This window comes from Bombus vosnesenskii, unplaced genomic scaffold, assembly GCF_011952255.1.
Source record: "Bombus vosnesenskii isolate JDL3184/JDL3185 unplaced genomic scaffold, Bvos_JDL3184-5_v1.1 scf7180000016274, whole genome shotgun sequence".
In the NCBI taxonomy this organism is placed as follows: domain Eukaryota; kingdom Metazoa; phylum Arthropoda; class Insecta; order Hymenoptera; family Apidae; genus Bombus; species Bombus vosnesenskii.
In genome coordinates, this window is record NW_022884343.1 from 1148878 (window position 1) to 1171425 (window position 22548).

At 33.3% G+C, this 22548-nt stretch overlaps 1 protein-coding gene across 4 annotated transcripts in view; it reads left to right on the forward strand.

The window, feature by feature from the left end:
• Positions 1-1408: 1408 nt before the first annotated feature.
• The window catches only part of LOC117242422 (parathyroid hormone/parathyroid hormone-related peptide receptor-like), a 29634-nt gene continuing 8494 nt past the window's right edge, over positions 1409-22548 (forward strand). For 3 of the 4 annotated variants that reach the window (XM_033509043.1, XM_033509044.1, XM_033509047.1), the window contains exons 1-3: positions 1409-2109; positions 14610-14692; positions 18691-18790. In XM_033509043.1, the coding sequence (XP_033364934.1) occupies positions 14681-14692; positions 18691-18790 (112 nt within the window). In that variant the 5' untranslated portion in view covers positions 1409-2109; positions 14610-14680. The remainder of the gene's footprint in view (positions 2110-14609; positions 14693-18690; positions 18791-22548) is intronic. The other variant, XM_033509045.1, reaches the window with a different exon arrangement.

Sequence of the window (22548 nt, forward strand, 5' to 3'; positions counted from 1 at the left end):
AATTATGAACCGATGAAAATTCAATACTTATTACTTCAATAATTTTATAATTTATATAACAATTTTTCTGTTTCGTAATTACAATATTTAGTACTTTAATCACAGTCCTGGCAAATCTCATCACATTCCCTTTATTCATTAGAACAATGTTTTCAATCAAATAAAAAAAGAAGATTGTTCTACATCTGTTACTTTAGATTTTACAAATTTATTAATTAGAATGTTTTCAGAGATTGAATTATTCGTGTTTCTAGAAACATTCCAATAAAGAGGAAAATTTCTATTGTCTTATCGCTCTTTATTTACATGAATTTCAGTAAGATCGAACGCGAAATAATTCCTGTCAATTTCACTTCTTCTCTTGTCTGATTTTACTGTAAATACAAAATATTGGATTAGTTCTTGAACATCCCCAACTATAAAAGCGGCCCAAGCTTTAGCTAACAATAGATTGCGATCGAGTCACGGCGAGTCCATTATCATCGTTATCGACGCTATTTTACAATATCGTTATCGTCGATCACCAAATACTTGCACGTGCTCCATCTCTTTTATATTTTGAGTGACCCGTTTGGAAGATAATTCTTTTTGACCCCTTTTCACCCTTCTATCTCAATGATCAATATCGATTAACTCCAAAATTAGAATTCTTATTTGTACATTTGTTTCCTCCATTTTTATCAATTATATCATCTTCTAGTTAGAAATTGACGTTTTCAATTTGCAATTACAAGTAGAAATTCTCCCAAGGAAGCAAGGTATGAAATGTATATTGTAGACTATCTGATACATTGTATTTTTTGTTATGAATGGCTCTTGAAGAGTAATCTGTACTCCTACTGCAATTGCTTTGTTAGTTCTCTAACAGGGTGAAATATTTCATATGTGCCTTCAGATGAATAAGACTGCAGACATTCACTCGATTGCTATTGTTTCGGCTACATATATATCAATTATAGAAATTTATTTCACATAATTAGAATTGAATCGGTTAATTAGTTCATAGAGAAAACGTGCAACGAATAGTGTATTTAACAATTTAATAATTTAATAATTAATTTAGCAAATTCATGATTGACAGTTAAACAAAGTTTCACCGCCGTGAAGTTTGATGGACGTTTAGAATGGTTCTTTGATGAGTAATAGATGGTCTAAACTAGAATCGAAACTCCAAAATCCTCTTCCAAAACCGACCTGTGTTACTCTTTAATTTGTAGTAGCGATCTTGTTGTCAAAATTTGAAAACTAGTTTTTCCTTGTAGCTCGCGGTAACGTCCACTGAAATATTAAATTTACTTGTTCATTTGGTTTTTGATTAACGATAATTCTTTTCTATTTTTCGTCCACTGTGAAATTATCGACTTTGTATTTCAACTTAAATTTCATTATATTTTAATTTCTTTTCCAGGCTTAAAAACCCCGCCCGAAGCATCCCTTCAGTTTCGCCATCAATTCAGTTTGCAGGAAATAGTATTTCTCTGTCAGGACAGCAGTGTGCTCTTCTATTTTTCACCTCGTGACCGGAGTCAACGAAAAGCAACAGTTGGCGGAGCTTCAGAGCGACGAGGAAATAACTATGCCCGAGTATTGTTGTGACAAGAACGTATAGCTCGCGTGGAAAGAGAGAGAGAGAGAGAAAGAAAGAGAGAGAGCAAATCGGAAATCGCACATGCGTAAGATTCGACGATATAGAGCACCAGAAGAAGACAGTCGCGCTTAAACGGCGCCCAGCGTCAGACGTGTTAGTGCGTCGTCAGAGACAGTCGATCATCCAATCTATCCAAGGAACAGTTACCTCTCCACCAAAAGAATCTTAAAAGGAAGATCCAGTTAGAGAGAAGAAGAGATTATTGTCATTTATGGGCGGATAAATCTTTGGTTGGGGTTACTAATGATGGGAATCAGGGATGGTGCTTTGAACTTTCTTCATGAAGATTTCCACCACTTTTGCATTTTGTGACATAGGAGAACGCTTTTGAGGATTATCGAAGTATCTCTTCAGAACTTCTATGTGGAATGAAACAACGATTCTGATCAATTTTGGATCCATCGAAGGAGTGTTTACACATCTTTTGCCAGCTTCTTTTGCATTTCACCGAGCAGCTTCCGGTGAGTGACAATATTTAAAATTTGTATAACGCCTTCTGTAGAATGAGTGCAATTTTTTAATATTGAATAGAAATACAGAGGTGTGCAAAATATTTTTATCAAATCATTATGTAATAGTAGTTATTGGTTAAACACTTGCCAAAGTTTTAGAATAACGCGTGTAGAATATTTAATATTTTTGTAAAAAGGAGTCAGGGGCTGTGGCAGTTTTTCAGCACCGCCGCTGCAATATTTATTTGCATAAAGTTTCTCAGAAATAAAGTGCATCCCGAAAGAGTTCAGAGCAAGAAGGATATTAAAAAATTTCTGGTAACTTTCTATTCGATACTCTTCAAATAGTGCTGCTACGGTTTTAAAACATTCAATAGAAAAATTATTTGTAGGTTTTTAATGCCTAAGGTATGAGAGCAGTTGATTATTAAACTTCAAAGTTCAAATAAATTTCTAAGGAGGCTGGTTAGATGAAAATATGTGCCAAAAAATATTCATGGCAATTATGTTTCCTTGAAGCTGACTTCCTTCGCATTTTATGTTCTTAAAAAAAAAAAGAAGAAAAAAAAGAAAAAATGTGAAAGAGAAGAAACAGAAGAAAAAAGTACGGAATCTGGCGAGTGAACACATAAGCGGCATTTATTAAGGTCGTCGGTGGAAATTCGCGGAGCTCGAGACGAGTTTAATGTTCTCGAATCCATGCTGCTAGATAAATACTATCATAAACGACGGCTCTTTGGATCGCCTGTTGGGCAGTTGATGCTTTTATAAATAAACTCCAGAATCCGTTTCTGGTGTTTCTAATCGTCCCAGGAAAACATTAGTAAAGTGAGTTTTAATTAACTAGACGCCAGGTGTTAATACCATATTGCTCCACTTGGTCGTTCGATCCGATAGCAATCTGTGTACTTGAAACAGATTTTTGGCTCAAGGAAGAGCGTTGTTGATAAACGTATCTACCAGTTCTTATTGCTGTTATTTTTCTTGAAGTTGGATGAAATATAAAGTCGAGGAAAAAGTAGGAAAATGTTTGATGCGCCTAGTTTCTTTAAATCAAATAAATTCCTGGCTAAGGCCATTAATTATTCTTTGATTTTAGAGAAGCAAGATTTTGTAGTAAACAAGAGTGCTGTTGATAAATGTTGCCCGGAATTTTTACTGTTTCCCTTGTAATCTGATAAGATAGAAGAACGAAGGAAAAATTAGAAAATGTTTTCTAGTTACGTTCGGTAAAATTAAGCGGTTTCTGTTCATCGATGTGTAGATTTACTGATAAAGAACTAATGAGAAAAAGAGAAGAGAAAAGAGAGAGAGAGAGGAAGAGGAATTATCGTTTAAATTATCAGTTCCCTATACATAATAGTATTGAAGGAAGGAAGATATTTTGATAATATTTTTCATTCATATTCGTTTTCTATCTCCAATTGTTCTATCTTCTATCAAGTGAAAATTAGCTCTGACTCAAATTGTTTTCCACGTCACGTTCGAAAATTTGATTTTGTGATAGAATATTCCTAGATGTTCTATAAAGTTTAATAAAGCAAATTTAATTTAATTAACAGAAGATAATACTTCTAGCGAGACACTGAAACAAGCGTTTAATAGTTTCATACTGTTATAAGTTAAGTAATTAATTAGTCAGGGTGTTTGGTCTAATCCTCCAGGCGTAAATATTCCAACTATTTTATGTATTTTCATAATAAATCCAACATTTACGTATTAAAAATGTGTCACATAGGGAATTTAATTAAAGTTACCCTTGAGAGAAAGAGTAGCGAGCTGTGTGATGTCTGTAATGCAGCACATCGGCTTTATAAATGAGCTTTCTTGAAGATTATTACAGAGGAAAGAATAAGGAGTAACGAACACTTTTAAGATACAGCTCTCTCTCATTTTGTTTTCTCACTCATGTACATTAAGATCTTAGGACTTTTTGTAATACCTACAGCATTGTGTCAGTAATTTGCAGAATCCTTCGATATTGTCTTGAAAGGTTTACCTCTTACTTAAAAGCTTGTAATATTTTTCATTTGTATTTTTTATGGAAATTTCACAATTTTTCTCGCAATAGAGATTAACAATTTTTTAATTGTATTTTCTGAACACAAATCATAGAATTTGTAAAATTTTCCATTTGTATTCTCTATAAAATGAAGATATATAAAATATATAATGTGGAAATTTTGAAATTTCTCCCTTATATTTCTTAAACGCTCATTATGGAATTTGTAAAAAGTTTGTTAATTAGTATCCTTTAAATATCCATCATCGGAAATTTTAATATCTTTATCTGCATTTTCTGCATACATCCATAAAAAGTATCCTGAATACATCCGTAGAAATTGTAAATTTTGATTATTTTAAAAAAGATTATACAGTTTTCCGGTAATGGTTATTTAAAAAATACCGATTAACGAATTTTGTATATGTTTGGAAATAAGTGCCTGAAAGTACAAAGGAGAAGTTTTAGAATTTCCACGTTGCATAGTCATTGCACTCAAAAGTTCTCTACGCTGAGATCTTTTAAATGATATTTTTATACATTCATTTTTCTTTAATTGTGGACATTCACGTGTGGATTACTACGTTATACATATAAACCTTGGCTTATGTCAGAAGAAAAATATTTTTTTACAATTCTGTTACGTTCTTTTGGTGCCATGTCTGCATATGGAGCAGAAACGTTTATCATGGTTTTCGTTGGCTGTTGCAGTATATGACTGGAAGCAGATAATTTGGTATATGGAAGTTTATTAGCTTTGATGGTTGATTAGGAGGCATATGCGTTGAATTTCTAGCTTATTCTCAAGCCTGGTAGTAGAACGACCTAATGTATAGTCAGACACATTATCATGATTAAAGGTAGTTTGCTACCATGCCATTGCCATGCTACATGCTACATTGTTTCTGCATATGCTTGATTCGTCGAATCGGGAGATCCATTGAAAAATTTAATTATTTAATTTTTCTAATTCGATTGCCTTAACTTAAAATTACTGTAACCATTCAGGTTTGCTATTTAACATTTTAACTTCAAGACTGTGGAACTGAAAATTCAGTGACTGGCGTGGTTTGGCTTTAGATGTAATTTTTTTAACATGGATATAATTTTATTTTATGGATAATTATAGTTGCATTATATGAAATATCGAAATACTTTAATTTCAAGTGTATTTCCCACATTTTTAAAAGCTCCTTTGATCTTTCAACATTGTTAAATTTTTGTATAGGGAAAACTTGCAAACTTGTTTTTGTACTCTCGTTATTAAGAACACTATACCATCACGGATGAAATGTTAATGACTTTTGTTATTACAACTCTCGGGCATATTACACCTATGTTATGCAAGGATAATGTTTCAGGATATTTTTGTGGAAATTTGGAATAACAGAGACAGCGTGAGGAACTCTGACCATTCTCGGCATTTTCTTGGATAAACATTATCATCCCGTGCGGCAGCAGAAGCGACGCGTTGCTGAAAAGAAATAATTATCAAAGATGTGAAATTAATTGTAAACGTCATATACCTGTGTTAATTGAATATTGCTGTTCATCATCGATTTTGAAATATGCGTCCCTGCGTTTTAACGCGACAATGTCCTCAATTGACGACATGTTTCTCAATTCTTCCTTTTGAGATTGAATTTTGTCTCTTTCATCTCTCCCTTTTAGTTTTGAAACTTTAGTTCATCAATTACATTATTATCGATATTATTGAGATTGTTTCAACTTTCCTCGATACTCAGTTCAGTGTAAAGTTATCTCATTCAGAATTTGTATCTCTTTTTTGCCAAAACTATTTGATTTGTTTAATCAATCTTTGCAATAGACTGTTTACCGTTTATATATATTTCTTCTTTTTTTTTATGTTCACAGTTTTTAATTAAAGTCTTATCTCAATTTTCGCAAAGTTCAGTGTGTTACTTAATTACCGGGTCCAGTGGCTCAGAAGAGCCGGAGTGCCAGCGTATTCTTCCCCCTTGTTGCAGTAGTATAGTAGTAATACTATAGGAATTTTGGTAGAAATAGTCAGGCCATTGTGAAAGATCAAAGCGTGTTTGAAGTTTCAAAAAACTCAGGTTAAAAGCGTTTTTAAATGAAATTGGGATTTTGAATGAATTGACAAAAAGAAATGTGGATTAATTGACTAACGAAATTGTGAATTAGTTGTTTATACCGTTGCTAGTTACTTAATATTGTTTACTTAAAACTTTCTTTACATCGCTACTAAGTTTCACAGATTTAACATCTTCAATTCGATAATCGTTGCTTTCCATAATTTGCAAATTTAGAAAATTGTAAAATTAAATACTTCTAAACGAGTTCCTCGAAAAAGCTGATTAAATTCTTATCACAGAGTTACTGTAAAAGTTTCAAAAAGTTATTTAACAGCTTGTCAATTTCTCCGTCAGAACGAACTTCTTGTCATGACCTTTCGAAGAAATTGAAGCCTAGCTTTTTGGAATTTGCGAAGTTCGTAGTATCACGAAGCTCGTAGCGTCACGAAGCTTCCACGTAGCGTCACACAATGTGTTCGGCATTCGGCACGTGACTCATCGTATTAAGACAGAAACGCGCCTTTGTTGGCCCTTCGGGGCATTAATTACAGAGATGACACATTGCGGAGTAAACCAATTAATAGCGTGACATCGGCCCCACTTTACTTTCAACCTATTGCCTTCTGCGTATGTACGATCTTCTATATATATGTATGTATGGTTTCCATGAGACGATCCTCTATCGATCTCTTGAAATGGTCTTTGGTGTCATCAGGCCGTTTAAAGATATTCCTTAGGTCTGTGAAGTTGATATTCCCAAGCGCAGATTTTTTTTTTTTTTTTGTAACAATCAAACAGTATTCGTTTGTCCACGATTTGGCCACATTTCACATTTGCCTAATCAAAATGTTTATTTGTCCACACTTCAATTAAAGGTTACCACCAAATTAAGAAATTTGTTAGCAGTACCATCATGAAGATGTTTCATTGATTTGTAAATGGGATATAATTCATGGGGGTGCTGATAACAAATTTTTTTAATTTCTTGATAATCTTTTTCTGAAGGGGTGGGCAAATGAAAATTGTGATTGGACAAATGCAAACAAATACTGTTTACTTTTTATAAAAATTCTCACTGAAGATTTGCTCAACTTCACAGACCCATCGCCCTTTGTAGTTTACTTGCCAGTTTCTAACTTCCTTCTCATGACTTCTAGCGTGGATCATATTGTGCAGTGTCTGTGTTGGACAAAATTGTAATTTAAGTTATGGGCCATTCGAATGAGAGTTGAATTTGATTGAGATTTCAGATTACTTGGTTTATAGACTGCATCTTTTTTTCATTAAGAGATTTTCCTAATTTTATTTCATCAATTTTATTCTTGTTCTGATTTTGAAATTGCAATATAGCTCTACAATATAATTTTTTTAATTTTATATTAGTACGAGTCACGTCTGTACTTACTGAAAATTAGCGCAATGCTTGCTGATCAGCAAAGTATGATAGTTCCTTATAAATTAGGTAAATACCTGCGAAATTTTTGTTATTGGTTGACAATTGTTGATTTGTCTGAGAACATTATTGCAACATGATACACAGTGTTCACTTCAAAGTGTTACTAAAATTGCAATTATCTGTAAATCATCTTCAATATTTTTCGTGCTCCATTGGCTGACAGATGTTGATTTCTCCTTGAATATTATTAAAACGTGGCACAATGCCCATCCATCCATGATCAAACAAGATCTTCTTTATGATATTAGGAACTATTTCCAGATCTTTATTATTCCATACCCCACTTGCTCCATATAGAATTTCTTGAAAAAATTTCTTTCTTCCAATTAATAATTTAACAATACAATACAATACAATTACACTACAATAAAATTGTAGAAAATTAAGTGAACTAATTAAGAAAAATTTATTATATATGTAAAAATTAACATGACTACGTTATTGAATGTAGAAAAACTTAATTTTTACAATTTTCTAATGCGATATACCATACATACCTCTTCAATAAACGTCGATATTTCTAGAATAATAATTATGAAAATTTTGTTATGCCGCCAGTGTCAAGGATAGGTTTCTGCAATTATTATTGTACTTCGTTGTATAGTCGTTCAGAGAGTTGCAGCTACGACCGTACGTGATTCTGTATCCTCCTAATTACTGTTATTTACGATCACTATTACAGTAATCACGTTATCTGATCGTTTGTTTCTACAACGTTCCTCTGTGTATCGAGAATTAATCTCTCAAAGAGATTAATGTTGCAGACAAGGTGGTTCGTTATCCGTGGCTAATAATCTGCTTGTCAATTCAGAGGAATCGGTAGTTTAACCTCGATGCACCCTTATACCTCTAACTAATTTGCACATTTTGTTAAAGTTCCATTAGAGCATTATACAACCTACACAGATATCATTTTCCTCTCCCTTTTTATTGTATGAATCCAATGTTTATTATTTCTCGCATAATATTAATACAATCTTATTGATATTATAGATATTATATACCATATAATAACAACGCATTTACATATTTCTTCCTGGAATATCCTTTTAGTCAAATGTTCCCCCAACTATGACTTGTGTTCATAACGAGCCTCGAATAAAATTTTGAACAATTAGTTGTTTCTGTTGTCAGAGTAGAATGAGAAATGGGTATGTGTAAGATACTGAAGAAATTGAAGACCTAGTTTCCCTTGAGAAACGACAGTTATAGTAGCAGATAACTTGGAAAGTATTCTCTGCTATGTTGAATATTATTGAATTAAAAGATTGTGTCAGTTTTAATTGCCATAATTTTAATAGATTCCAGAGATACGAAAATAGGAGGAAGTATAAGCTGAAAGCTATCCTAAGGCGGAAGGCAAAGATTATGAGTAATACTAATAATAATAGTAACTATAATTCTATTACTATAATTGAAAATTTACTACTGGAATTGTAACTTCATTAGTAGAATTCTATTGTCTTTTAACTACCACAATACTATTGTCTCATCGTCATTCAAAGGCGGTAGGTATTTTTGCACCATAGCGTCTCGCAGTTTTACAATATAAAACGAGAGATGATAGTTGCTAGAGTCCAAGGAACTATGTGGACCATTTTCAGTCCAGTGAAAATTACTGATATTTACGTAGCTCTGTTCCCAGCTTCTCCGCTCGATAGTACGTTTAATTGCAGCTAGATTAAAGTTCGGTGACCCTGCTGAGTCTGGAAATAAACGTGGGCTAGCAAAGTAACATGCGGAAAGCGGGGTTGTTTTGAACAAGTGCTCCGTAACAAGCTTCAGCTATGAGTGATGAGTTCTACCACTAACGAGCCAGGAATCCGCTCCTGTATACTTCCATTTTTCGTTTATTATCTAGTTTTCTTCTCTTTTTTTTATAAAAGAAATAGGAATACTTTGTATACAAAACCACATTTCATTTCTCTCACTTGAGACGTTATTCTGTTGGGAGGTCTGCCAAAGTATTATTCAGAAATTGAATTATTGAACAGATCGTAAAACGAAGCCACAATTCTTTAAGATATTTGTGTCGTAGATTTTCTGACAGTTGTTTTAAAATGTTTATGACACGTTATTTAATGTATTATCACATGATTCAATTATTTAGTCATTATACATAATTTAATTTTTAGAGATGGAAATACTCATTAATATCTTTTTCTTAGAGAAAAGATGCGGCTAATCTAACGCAGTGCATATTTACAACATAATCATCCGGCTCAATTCATTATAACTGAAATAGAAATGCAGAAGCAGGCGTTAAGACCGAGAAACTCAAAGAAGAGAAGAACATTCTACCATACCAAAGGAATTGGAAAGCTACTCGCAGCTAAAGATTATAACACTTATCAAAGATGCAGTTGACGTCTTTGATCACATGGTTGCATGCTGTTCAACCGAAAAGGAAAATGAAGAGATGGCCAATTGGCTGATAGTATATATATCTAGAAAAAGTGCAAACATATGATGTAATTGCAAAAAATGTAACAAGCTACAATTGACAAGAGGAAAAATATTGCAATCAATTTGCGGAGATAAAAACAGAGAAATAGTGTAGGGTGGTAGGTGGTAGCAACTATCGAAATGATCTGAAACGAACAGACCGTAGAAGCCACATAAAAAGGGATGCTCTTTTCTATGTTTGTGAAACTCAAGTACGGAACTTTCTTTTCCCTTATTTCTCTTTTTCTTCAGTTTTTGCGCAGAGAATCTTTCTTCCCCTGCTTGTTTCATTAGTAAACTACAAGGATGAAAATGTATAACTTCCTTGAATTATTACTTCTTTATAAATCTTCCAACTTTTGTACAAGTTTAATGCACGTCTAGCTTGCAGAATAGCAATCTTCATTTGGAAAAGTGACTTTAGTAATTGATATTGTCTAATTTATTAGATGCGAGAATTTATAATTTAAATGAAATACTATGTATCTACGAGATCTAGTTTTGAATGTTATGAAAAAATTAATATTGATACTGACTTACTTCCAAATTTTGGAGCATTATTACGAAATTGGTTCAGACTGTTACTACTTTGATATTATCAAGGATTGAAATAACAAGAAATAATAATGTTTAAAGAATACGATGTTCAACATTGTGTAACTAAATGAATGGAACCTGTTTCATCGACGAATTTTCAATGTTTCTCCTTAGTGCTTTTGATTTTCCAAATAAGAGTAACATTTGTTCAAATGTTTTATTATTTCATAAAAATTCCTTATAGAATTGTTATAAAATGTAGTTATAATTTAAAATGCACTACAAAGAGTCAAACAAACGTAAAAAAGAAAATATAAAGGAGCTGGAAGAACAGCTTAATTTTCTGCATGACGGACCAAAAATAATTCCTTTGGTGACATACCATAAACAGACTGCCTTATATGGATATCAGTGCAAATTCATATTTTTACGAACACTACTATGTGTTGTATGACATAAATACTGTGAGCTGGAAGTTATCTTAAACCGGGAAGCAAACGTCATTGCAAATAAAATAATAAATAGAATAGTAATATTTGTTACACCATATGTACGTTGCAATGTTTTCTGATATGATACATAGTATTATAATAGAGGTCTAATAATAGAGAAAAGTAGCCAAATACGTCGTTCGTATAAAATCAATCACGACAAAAAGCATTTATTCTACTCGTTTTTCTGTGGTTGCTGCGAACGTTTAAAAGTTCCTTTCTCCATTGTATTGATTTAATCCGAATCTTAATTCGATACGCGAATATACCAATTCTTAAAAACTAATTCCCTGGATTTCTTGTTAAGAGCATTTTCCCTTTTTCCAGGTGACCGTTTTAATAAAAAAAAATTCAAATTAAAAACACTGGAGACTCCTGATTTGACTATCGTTCGGATAACCAAGGAGAGAAAAGCAACTCCATATACAACAGCAGAGTTACCGACGTGTTCACAGCTAAAAGAAATCGTCCAGCCAATTTAATAATTTGAGACTGTTCATTTATGATTACACGTGCATGTGGCATACACCAAGCTAAATGTAAAATCCACCAGCCACTGATTATCAATATTATGATAAGCACCTTACTTTGGACATATTGTATATTTGTGCATTGCGTACATCTATGTATGTTCAACATCTCCACAGATGAATAAAAATCCTCAGTAGTAGGAATCGAGGATGGATTTTAGCATAGAGTATCATCAATTATGTCGTTAAGGATGAAAGGCTTGGCTGGTGCGATGGCATTCGCGTGCGTGACCCCATTTCTGGTTGTGTCGCGTAACCGGGAAGCCTTCAAGTGTGTCGTCCGCGGCTTCGCGAATCCGCTGCTTGCAAATCCCTAGGATAAGGCCAGATTTATTCATGATTCATCGCCGTTTACCCGTATTTTATTATCGCCCGTGGCTTTTACGAGTCTGTCTTTTACGAGACCATCGTCACTGCAAAGAAGACTCCTCATTGTTCTCGTGTTCATGACAATCTGTTGGCCTCTCTGAATACCTCGTCAAACTCTAAGATAGAACCTGGCGGTGATAGCCTACAATATATACTGGATTACGTTTATCTTCTCTCGTTTCTTCTCAGAGACTTAAGAGCTGTTCTAACGCAAATATAATTTCGGTTTTATTTTCAATGGATGTTTAATTGATTGTTCTTTGATTTAAATATCTCTTTAAGAGAGTATAATACGTGAATTAAGGGTAGAAATATTTCAATCGAGAGATCATTGTCATATATTATTTGTTGTTTATCGTCGCGCCCCTTAGTGAGGTGTGCAATTTGAAATTTTTATTCTACTTGGCACAGTTGTAATCTTTTATATGGATCTGAGTATTCTTTAATCAGAATCTTTTTACTTGTGTATGTTTGCTGGATAAAAGATTTTTATTTTGGAGTTTCAATGTCGTTCCAGTTAGAATGATTGTAATTACTTCATTTGGGTAGCTTTTGATGCTTTCATAAAGTGATATCTCCAAGGGATTAATTGTAGGAAATCGTACAATTTTGCTGAGTTATTATTTATTATAATGATTTCTTTAAATATGGCGGCGTTATTAGTACACTTTTTTTTAGCCTGTTACCATCGCTCCTTTTATTTTGGACATTTTCTTTAATCAAAACTCTATCGTCCGCACCGCAAATGGGACAATTCTCTCAGGAGATACTAAAAGTAACATTTTTCCCAGAAACCTGCCAGTATATTCTTTCTCACGTATCTATCTCCACAACTAATTAAACTCTCCATTTCCCATTCTTTTCTACACTCTACTTAATTCCATCGCACGATTCGTAGACAGAAGTCTATAGAAATGTCAGAATCGTTAAGAAAAAAACAATTCGAGGCGAGGATTTTGTTTTATAATTTCGGTGCCTAACACAGCAATAATATTAATAGAATAAATAATAATATTTATTATTATATTTATCGAGAAAAGGGCAGCGATTCTGCTTCTGATCTAATATTAGCCAAATAATTGAATCGCAGCTACTCTTTTCCCTAATTTTCCTCGGGATCACTCTTCTCCTTTCATCGTAAAGGAAGCGAGGGTTGTAAGGTAACTTCAATTTCGGAGTTCTCAGGACATCAAGCCCTCGCCATTGCCATTGGCATTTCCATTTTCTTCGTGGAAGCCTAGCATTCTTGCCAATAACGAAACGAATCTCGTCGAAGCTTGCAAAGCAAAAAAATTCGTAAAAAGGGACGTGGTGCAAAGGCAACCATAAATGGGTAGCCTATTCATGCCAATGAAAACAGATGTCAGTAATACGTGGAGGATCAAGACCCAGAAGTCGATGACACGAGGATCGTTACTTTAATCGTGTAATTTACTCTGTTTCTCACGATTTACTACTGTACATTTTTGCAATCTTTAGGTATCTTTAGGCTTGTGATCTTTCGTGGTCATATTATAATTTAGAATAGTCATAATAATAGATAATAATAATGGACTTTCTCGAATATCACGTATACACAATTGAAGTGATTCAAAATGTTTCAGATCACATTACCAAGTTCTCACTTTGTATTATGACTAATTAATAAACATTTATCAGAGCAGAACGAGTAGATGGGCAAATTGAGTTTAGGAAAATTGACCTGATATTAGATGAGAAATCGATTGGAAGAAGAGCTGGATAATTATTCGTAGAAGGTGACTGATGGTTTAAACCCTCATAAAGGGTTGGGCCTCTCACTCTTGGAACACTAATAGAGAGTTAATAAAATGACAAACAAGGACGTAGCCTTTTGGGTTTGCCTACGAGTCCATTTCAGCCTTGGTTTGCGAAATCGTGATTATCTTGTTGATTTGATTGACCATGTTAGGGCCAATTCAATTACCAGTATTGAACAAACCCTATCAGAGGGATTCTGTAGGTCGGAATTGTGAGGGCTTCTAATTTTACCGTACGATAGCAAGTGAAATTATTGTTATTGAATCTACGAGTTTCTACTTAGATTTATAAATCTTTTTAGGCGGAAACAGGTTGTTTGATAACGTTCCTCACATTTGTATCTTTTTAGCTATCTTTCTCCTTTGGATATTTTGTTCGTAAAAAGCATGGGATGTATAAAAAGTAGTAATACTATATTGTATACTATAACCAAATATTTAAAAGCTATGTAATTTTTAAAACATTTACGGAAATGTAACATGTAACATTGTGAGTCACATAAAGTGAAGGAGGACAGTGTGTTGTAAATGTAAAGATGGTAAAGATATATATAGTGTAAACAATACTTACAAAAAGAATCGAAAAGATTGATGAAGGACTAAAGAGAATCAGAAAAGTTCTTTCTCAAAATACTTGTTGACATTGCATTAAGTTACATACTTAGACCTTGTTCTATTGTTATGAAGAAAATCGATTCACTTTTTATTATCTGTAGATTAGGGAAAGTATGATTGTATGTTTGTATGTTTGTATGCGATTTATGTGTCGTGAAAGATAATTTGTTAGATGTGGTATTTCCACGTGGCCTATAGTATCTAATTGACAAAATATAATCCGTTTCAGGGTACGGGAAATAGACCACGAGTACGGTGTGCTGATTCAAAGGGCAAACGGAATAAGACGCAGCTGGAAACATGAATGGCTACGTAAGTTCCATAGGCAAACTACTATCGTACTAACAGTATAATAAGCTTATTAGTATTATTGTTATTATTATCATTATTATTGTATTGTGTTATTTGATATATTGTATTATATTACATTATGTTAATTCATAGTATGCTATTTATCACGTTATATTTTGCTATGTTTTATTATAATTACATCAAACGTGCGAGTTTGTTACAGTAGTTGTACTTGGCTTTGATAATAACAATTCAGTAAAATAGAAAGAAATAGAATTTTACTTTGATTATTTAACTTGTATAGAATGAAATGTGAAACTGAGAATCGTTAAGATATTCAAAGTAAAATGTTTTGCATGTTTGAACCAATATTTGGTACATTATGGTTGAGAGTAATGACCGTGGTGGAGAATTCCTCACCGAAAGAAAAGCCAGAAATAGAAGGAACAGTGTGGAATCGAAGCTTCCTAGATAGTCACGAATCCCTTCTTGTTTCGATATAAATCCTCTGTAAATATCAATAATCCCTTTGTCACAGAGTTGTTACTCATTCATCTTCTGTTTTCTCTCTGTACTTGGGAATAAAACAATCACGGTGCTTGAATTTTCTCCTGAAAATCAAGCCCCTTTATACCACCTCTCTATTCAAATATAGCTTCGTCGATATATTGTTTGGAACTGGCATATTAAATTTACCTTATGTATGTCATATAGAATTTGTACTCTTTAAAAATTATCGATAGACCGTATAAATGAATTTTTATGCAAATTTATATCATTGTAAATGCGGTTTAAACAGAAATTGGACAGGCTGTGTATTAAACTTCTCAATATCGTTAGCATTAAATTTTGCAATTCCCTTTCTTCAAACAGAACAATGTAGAGATCTTCGGTATTTTTCTGGTCTCTGCTGTTAAATTTATTTCTTTCTCATTCCATAATGTTATTATCTGTCAAGTTTGAAACACACACGTCTTCGTTCTATAAACATTCTCTTATCCGAAGTAAAAATTGTGCTCTGGTATTATATCAAAATTGTGAACTCTGATATTAAAGTTATTTATTTTCATCCTGCGTGGTTGTTATTTTTGGACTTATTATCTGAAGTATAAGAACATTCTTCTACAATGTGAAGGAAGATCGTTATAGCTTTAATATAAATATTTTAGTACGGCACACTGAAAACAGAAGGCAACGACTAATCCCTTACAAATCCTTATTTTTCTTCTTTTGAGAAAACTATCTGTCACCGAGATATTGCACACCGTAATTACAATTACTCGGGAAAACGGAAACTGCTATTTGGAACTTGGTTCATCTCCATCGATTGAAAAATACACATATTATCCAGAACTCGTTTGTCCAGGGGCAAATTGCGTTATATTTTTTTAATTAATGAAATAAGCTTTCATCGTGCGGGAAAAATAGGATATTTCATAAAAATTCCACGTTGCTCGTATCACTGTTGTTTTTCATGCAGCCAATCCTATATTTACTTTAATTTATGTACACTCCATCTCATATAGAATTTTGTACATAGTTGCACACATTGTGTTTACAATTTTTTCCAATCAAATTATCTTATCGAATGCTATTTTTAAGTTCTGATTATAGCATTCGCTGCTATGAACACGAAGCGTCATTCAATTATTTTTATTTAATTGCAAACAATGCTGACGAGACGATTGTTGTGTCTTTATGTATCCACGTCTCGATATTTGACGTTGAGAAGATGAAAAAGAAGTAATGAAATAACGTGTTGATAGGAAGAGATCTTTTTCTTCTTCCAACTGAATTCTATAAATTCGATGAATTTCAATGGACAATTACGAATTGTCTTGTTTTGAAATTCATATCATATCATAGACGTTTCCCTTTCTTGACAAAACAATATGCGTATAAGTTGTCATTCAACAATGTTATATATATAAATGTTTTTATACAACCTTTTACAAATCGTATTTCTGTATTTTTTATACTTTGATAAAACGATTTACGAGTAAGTAACTATAATTCTATTTCGAAGAAAGGGCGTGGAAAATAGCAGCGATTGAATGCGAGTAATGGAAAAAATTGTGAAGTCAGCTCCCCCCGGCACTTCACAGTCGAGCAACATACGAGCTACTGGCATCTACTGAATTTCCAGGATTTTCCAATTGCAACTGGAAGAATTGCACGCTGCAGGCGATTTTCTTACGAGATGTTGAAATATATGTACATATGTTACCCTTCGCATTTGCATGGGAAATATCGTCGACACCCGTCGTTTGCTCACCAAATATTTCTACAAACTTGGAAAACTCGTTTCTGTTGTTTCATCCGTGAGATAAGCTTCCCTTTCGAACACGTGAACCTTGTTAGATAAGCTTCCGCTGGATTTCTGAATCCTAGTATAGCATTCTGTGGTTCGATGATCCAGCTGATGTATATTTTAAGATTAACTGGCATGTTGTAGAACAAAAATAATCGGATGTACAAGTCTTCTTTTCTCTATGTATGTATGTATGTATGTATGTTGATATATAAGGTGACCGATTTTAACCTATACTTGTGAATTATTGTTAAACTAGTTGCTGTGTGGAAAACATATTCGGATAAGAATTTAATGATTTCGAGTGGGATATAATCTGATGCGATTATTTGCTCTGTAAATAAATGCACGTAGGTCGTATGAAGATGATATACATTTTTATACTTTACTTTATACTTTGAATATTTTATATATTTCTTTCATACATCAGATGCATTCCTGTACTTTCAGATTTCCCATAAATGCATAAAAATCCGCAGACTAGTTATCACTGTGTGAGCAGAATGATAATTAAATTGAGAAATGTATGATACTATAAATATAAATTTCATATGTATGAAATACACAAATAGTCTTGTAATACATAGGATAACATTTACATTTTATACAATTTTACTGATATTTCATTTAATTTCATTTTATAAAGTGTATTAAATTTATTGTTAAATGTTGTCACAGATTTTATCGAGCACAATACAAAAAATGAATTTTACATGTAAAGATAATACAAAGTCAGCTTAGCGAATTGTTAAGAACGCTTTCAAATGAAAGTATTAAACTTATTGGAAAAGTTCGTTGATCATTGAACAATGGTCGGTGGTCCATTGTGACCAAGCACACAGTGTATTAACAAAAAATATCAGGTTCTCTTCTCAATAGGAGCCGTAAAAGATGAAAGAACCTGGTCTTTGAATTTATTTGGGTCTCTCGTTGTCTTGATTACCGGTGCACTTGTCAGTGTACTCTCTGGAACTATTACAAACCAGGTTTGATGTTTGGTAATAATTGGATGAGAGAATAGGGCTGGTTTGTTGCAGTGGAAACGGTTAGTGGGCGGAGATCTCTGTTGGTTTATTTTCGAAGATTAATACACAGATCATAGTGCAAGCAAACGTAAGGGATTTCCTAGTCCAGAAATAATTCCAAATTCTGGTTAGTTTAACCCTGCTGTACTCTTTTAATTTTTATGGTCTTCCAATTTCACTTTTGTTTTAAGGAACAAAAGGATTTGAAGACTACGACAGAAGAAAACTTAAAGTCATATTTTTATGAAGGATTAGTTTTAAAACACTGTATTCCATTAATTAATTAACTTTCAAACAGATTAATGCTTTTAATTAAATTCACTTTTTCCATAATTTTAGAGCTATTTCTTGTGGTAATATCAAAATACCGAGAATACTGCAATATCGCTTGTTTTTCCAATTACACGTTTGCTACTACGATATTTATATATCTCGCAGGTTCTTTTCATTCTGAATTATTCTATATTGAAATACGGCTTTTTAGTTGTAACGTGATATTAGTATCTGAATTATCATATTTTCCTTTATTTCCATATCAAATACCACTGAAATTAGGTAAATTTACAAAAACGAATTTCTCATGTTCATCTCCTGATAACTTCATTCCTAGTGCTTTTTAGAAAGATCTTACAAGTTAGGAAAAAACAAAGCAGTCTTAAAAAATGTTTCATCTTTGTTTTCAGGAGAACGTAGACTTTAACAAACCTGTGAGCCTCAGCGATCAGAAGCGAATCCTGAAAATGAAGGCTGACCAGTGCCATAAGGGCAACATTTCATCGTCTGGTAAGTATTTGTTCTCCTTTCTTTTGTTCTTATTCTTCGTCAAATAAAACTTGAAGACTGTACAAAGGCTCCTGAAATCGCTTTAACAAAAGTTAACAAAACACACTTCATACAATAGTACACATTTTTCAATTGCAACATTATTAGAGACCTACGTCTCTCCCTATGTCGATTATGCGTTTAGTAATTTTGAAAGATTCCCTTAAAAAAGAAAAAAATAAAGCCAAATTAGTACTTATTGTAGTTAGAAATAAATATCGAATGCTGTGCATAATGTTGAAAATATGAATGACGTTCTAAAATAATTAACAGGAACTGGAAGGTCGAGAGTTTCAACGACTACTGACTTTGATGTCGATTAAGCTCATAGCCAAGGGGTTTGGCACGGCTTAATTCGAGTTATTTCATCGAATCAGACCATCGGCAGTTACGGAAGTGTAGCTACGTTTGGCAGCTGACGCTACTCCTCTAAAGCCATTCTCCATTTCCATGGAAAATCCCCTAATTATCTTTGGATATTCGACACGCTCTGATGTAGTTTGATTAAAATTATATTGTAATATTTTCATTCGATCTTTCCTCCTGTAATGAAATATTATCTAATTTAAAGCACACATCGTAACTACTGTTAGATAAATTTGAAAAATTATACCATTAGAGCTAATTTCTTTACCTACAAAGTTTCGGTTGCGAATAACCATTATGAATGATTAATATATATTCTCAATATTTATTGTTAATATTTCAAGATTCTCAACTGGAAAGATCAATATGTATCTTCAATACAATATCATCAGTATTTGTTGACAATATTACCAATCGTCTAAGTGCACCGTTAGTTCATTCCTTAAAGCCAGATCTTAATCCTCTAAGTATCTAAGTACGTCTACATCTTGAGCTGTTATACAGATTGCCATACATACCATATATCTACGTCGGTCTTTGGAATTTCGTTTCTCTTCGTGTTTCTTTGGTTTGTCTGTCTGTCCATGCGGAAAGCTTTACGTTTGCCTTTATGAAGTATACCAGTTGCCACATTTTTCGGTTGTTGCTCTTACTATTTCCGTGCATTCCTTATCTCTCAGTGTGATCCATCTGATTAATCTCACAAATACAATAGCACGCTATACTAGTCTGTAGGCATGCGATAGGAGTTTGAATGAAAGCGTAGATGAAGTACGACCAACGAAGAAGATGAGATAAAAGGAAGACGAGAGCTACGTACAATAAATAACAGCGAACAACGTAACTTCACACCATCTTTCTCTTCCAATCTTTTTCCTCGCGAAAATTTGTGGAATTTTTCTTTCGTCCGGCGTGAAAATTATTTTCATATCGATAACGCTGCCTTTGACGTTCGAATGTTAAATACGCGGAAATTGTGAAACATCTGGAGATAACATTTCATATAACATTGAATTTCGTGTTTGGATAACGAAGGTACCAGCGCCAATTCTGTAATTAATCATTCAGCGTGAGTAACACACACAAATATACTGCTTCATCAGCTTTGAGCTAGGGGATTTCACGATCATTCCATGAATTTCCCATGACCCGTTTGTAACGAGAAATTTATGAAACGCGACAGACGCACTAGAAGTGGAAATTTAATACGACCCCAAGCAGCTCTCTAGTGCTAGTCTGGCTATTTGTCCCACACGTTTTAGTGCCGCCTGTAATTCGAGAGAACAGGCTGGGGAAAAATGCTGTGAATTTAAATGCCTTTCGAATCGTAAAAGGATTTGGGAAATTCATGGGTCGTTTGCCGCTGCCGGGGCAAAATTTAGCAAGGAAAAAGCGGCCGAGGAAATGGAAAATAGAACTGGCATTCAAATCACGATTTTCGTGTCGGTCGAGGGCTTTTGCTGCCTCATCCAATTATGGCTGTAGCACTCCCAGATGCGGGCGAAAGTAGTACTTGTTGCTGGAAAATTATTTCTCTTCTTGTTCATTTTTTCAACGTGTCCTGTAATCGCTAAACTTGGATTTTTAAATTCACACGTTTGAAGGAAATTGATGGATTTAACTCCATTCAACGCATGATACTCTTTCACGAGTCAGTAATGATTGCTCAGTTGCCATAGGATTAAAGATTGTTAGCGAATCTATCAAAACTATAGATTTTATTTCATAATTTGTTCGATAGGGTGGACTTATTTTTAAGATTGTAATAATCGCTTTGTTATCTTTGATATCTCTGTTGAAGAGACAAGAATATAATATGTAATATAGTAGAACAAAGTATATTTTGAATCGTATTAAATTGAGTAATAATTTCCAATTGGCAAAATATTTTGAAATTAGTAAATTTTGAAGAGAAGTAGATTTTATGAAAAAGCGTATCGAAAATGTTACTGTTATGCATTACTCGTTGCTATTTTATAAACAAGAAAAAACGATTGAACGTTCTTGTTAACTTAGATCAAAGTTATACAAAAATAAAAACGGCAAGCACAAATTATGAAAGTGGACGTTAAAAAATATTTAAAAAGACTATATTCATAGAGAGTGCAATGAAGAGTAGAGCAATTTGTCTAGAGTAGTGAGACACATATCTTCATTTAATATGTAATACATATTATATATATGATACATGATATATTTTAATAAAAAATACTAATTGGATTGGAATTTCTTTCTTACAGTTATTAGCTGATCGTGTTTTACATTTTAATTCAAACGAAGAACTGCGTGGACCGTTTAATTAATTAACGGGGATGTCTTCGTCCTTGAATAAAACAAGCTCCGTAGAAGCAAAAGAACTCGAGCAGATAATGGATTGAAAGAAAAGGAAACGACCAGACTGATATAATAATTAAATTACGAGGCATCGTGTGACAGGAAGCATATATTGATATTGATACTAATCGCTTAATGAAAAATCGATTCGTGACAAAGCTATTCCGTTAACGAGCCTTTTCGGATCTCCCTGTTAAGAAGCAATATAGTAAACGCCTATCACGAATTAATTTCCATTTTAATTATCACTTGACATTGTTTTATCAAACAAAAGATACGAAAGGAAATATCGGATGACTTTTAACAACATCTTTAAAGCAATCTCATAAAAATTGCATAAAAGAATAGTGTAACTTCTTTTCCTATACTTTTTCTTACTTTACATAGCGATACAATAATTACAAATTTTAGCTTGCAAATATTGAATTTCCTTTGTAACAAATATGACAAAAAAAAAAAAAGAATTAAGAGGCTTACTCAAAAAGGAAGCTATACTTTTTCTTTAAAAAGTTGTTAAAGATTAAACAAATTTCGTTTACATCGTATTTTCCCCAAATCGCACAAGGCGTAAAATTTGGCACATTTAGATGACTTTTGTTGATTAATTTCAACGTACTGGAATGATCGATAACGTTGGAACGTCAATTGCGTTACTTTACTTCAACTCGTGAAATTTTATACCAACAGGGATTGCAAGTATCGCTTTTAACTCCGGTTTCCAGCTCCTCCTTCTTTCCCTTTTTTTCGAGAACTTCGAGCCCGATAAATCAATCTTGACGTCGAGATAATTTACAAGGCTGTCGATGGGGTGATAACAACTCATGGAGAATTTCGATTCAGTAGCTTCGCCGAGCGTGTACCGGAAGTGGGCCACGCGTGCCTCAGGAAACAGATGAGTCAGAAATGCAATATCGCTTTTTACAAGTCACGAAAAGCCAGAGTGGCGAATTCCTTTGCTTCTACTTTGGCGAAATTACAATTTTAGTCATTCTGCATTTTTTTCTTTTTTTTTTTTGTTA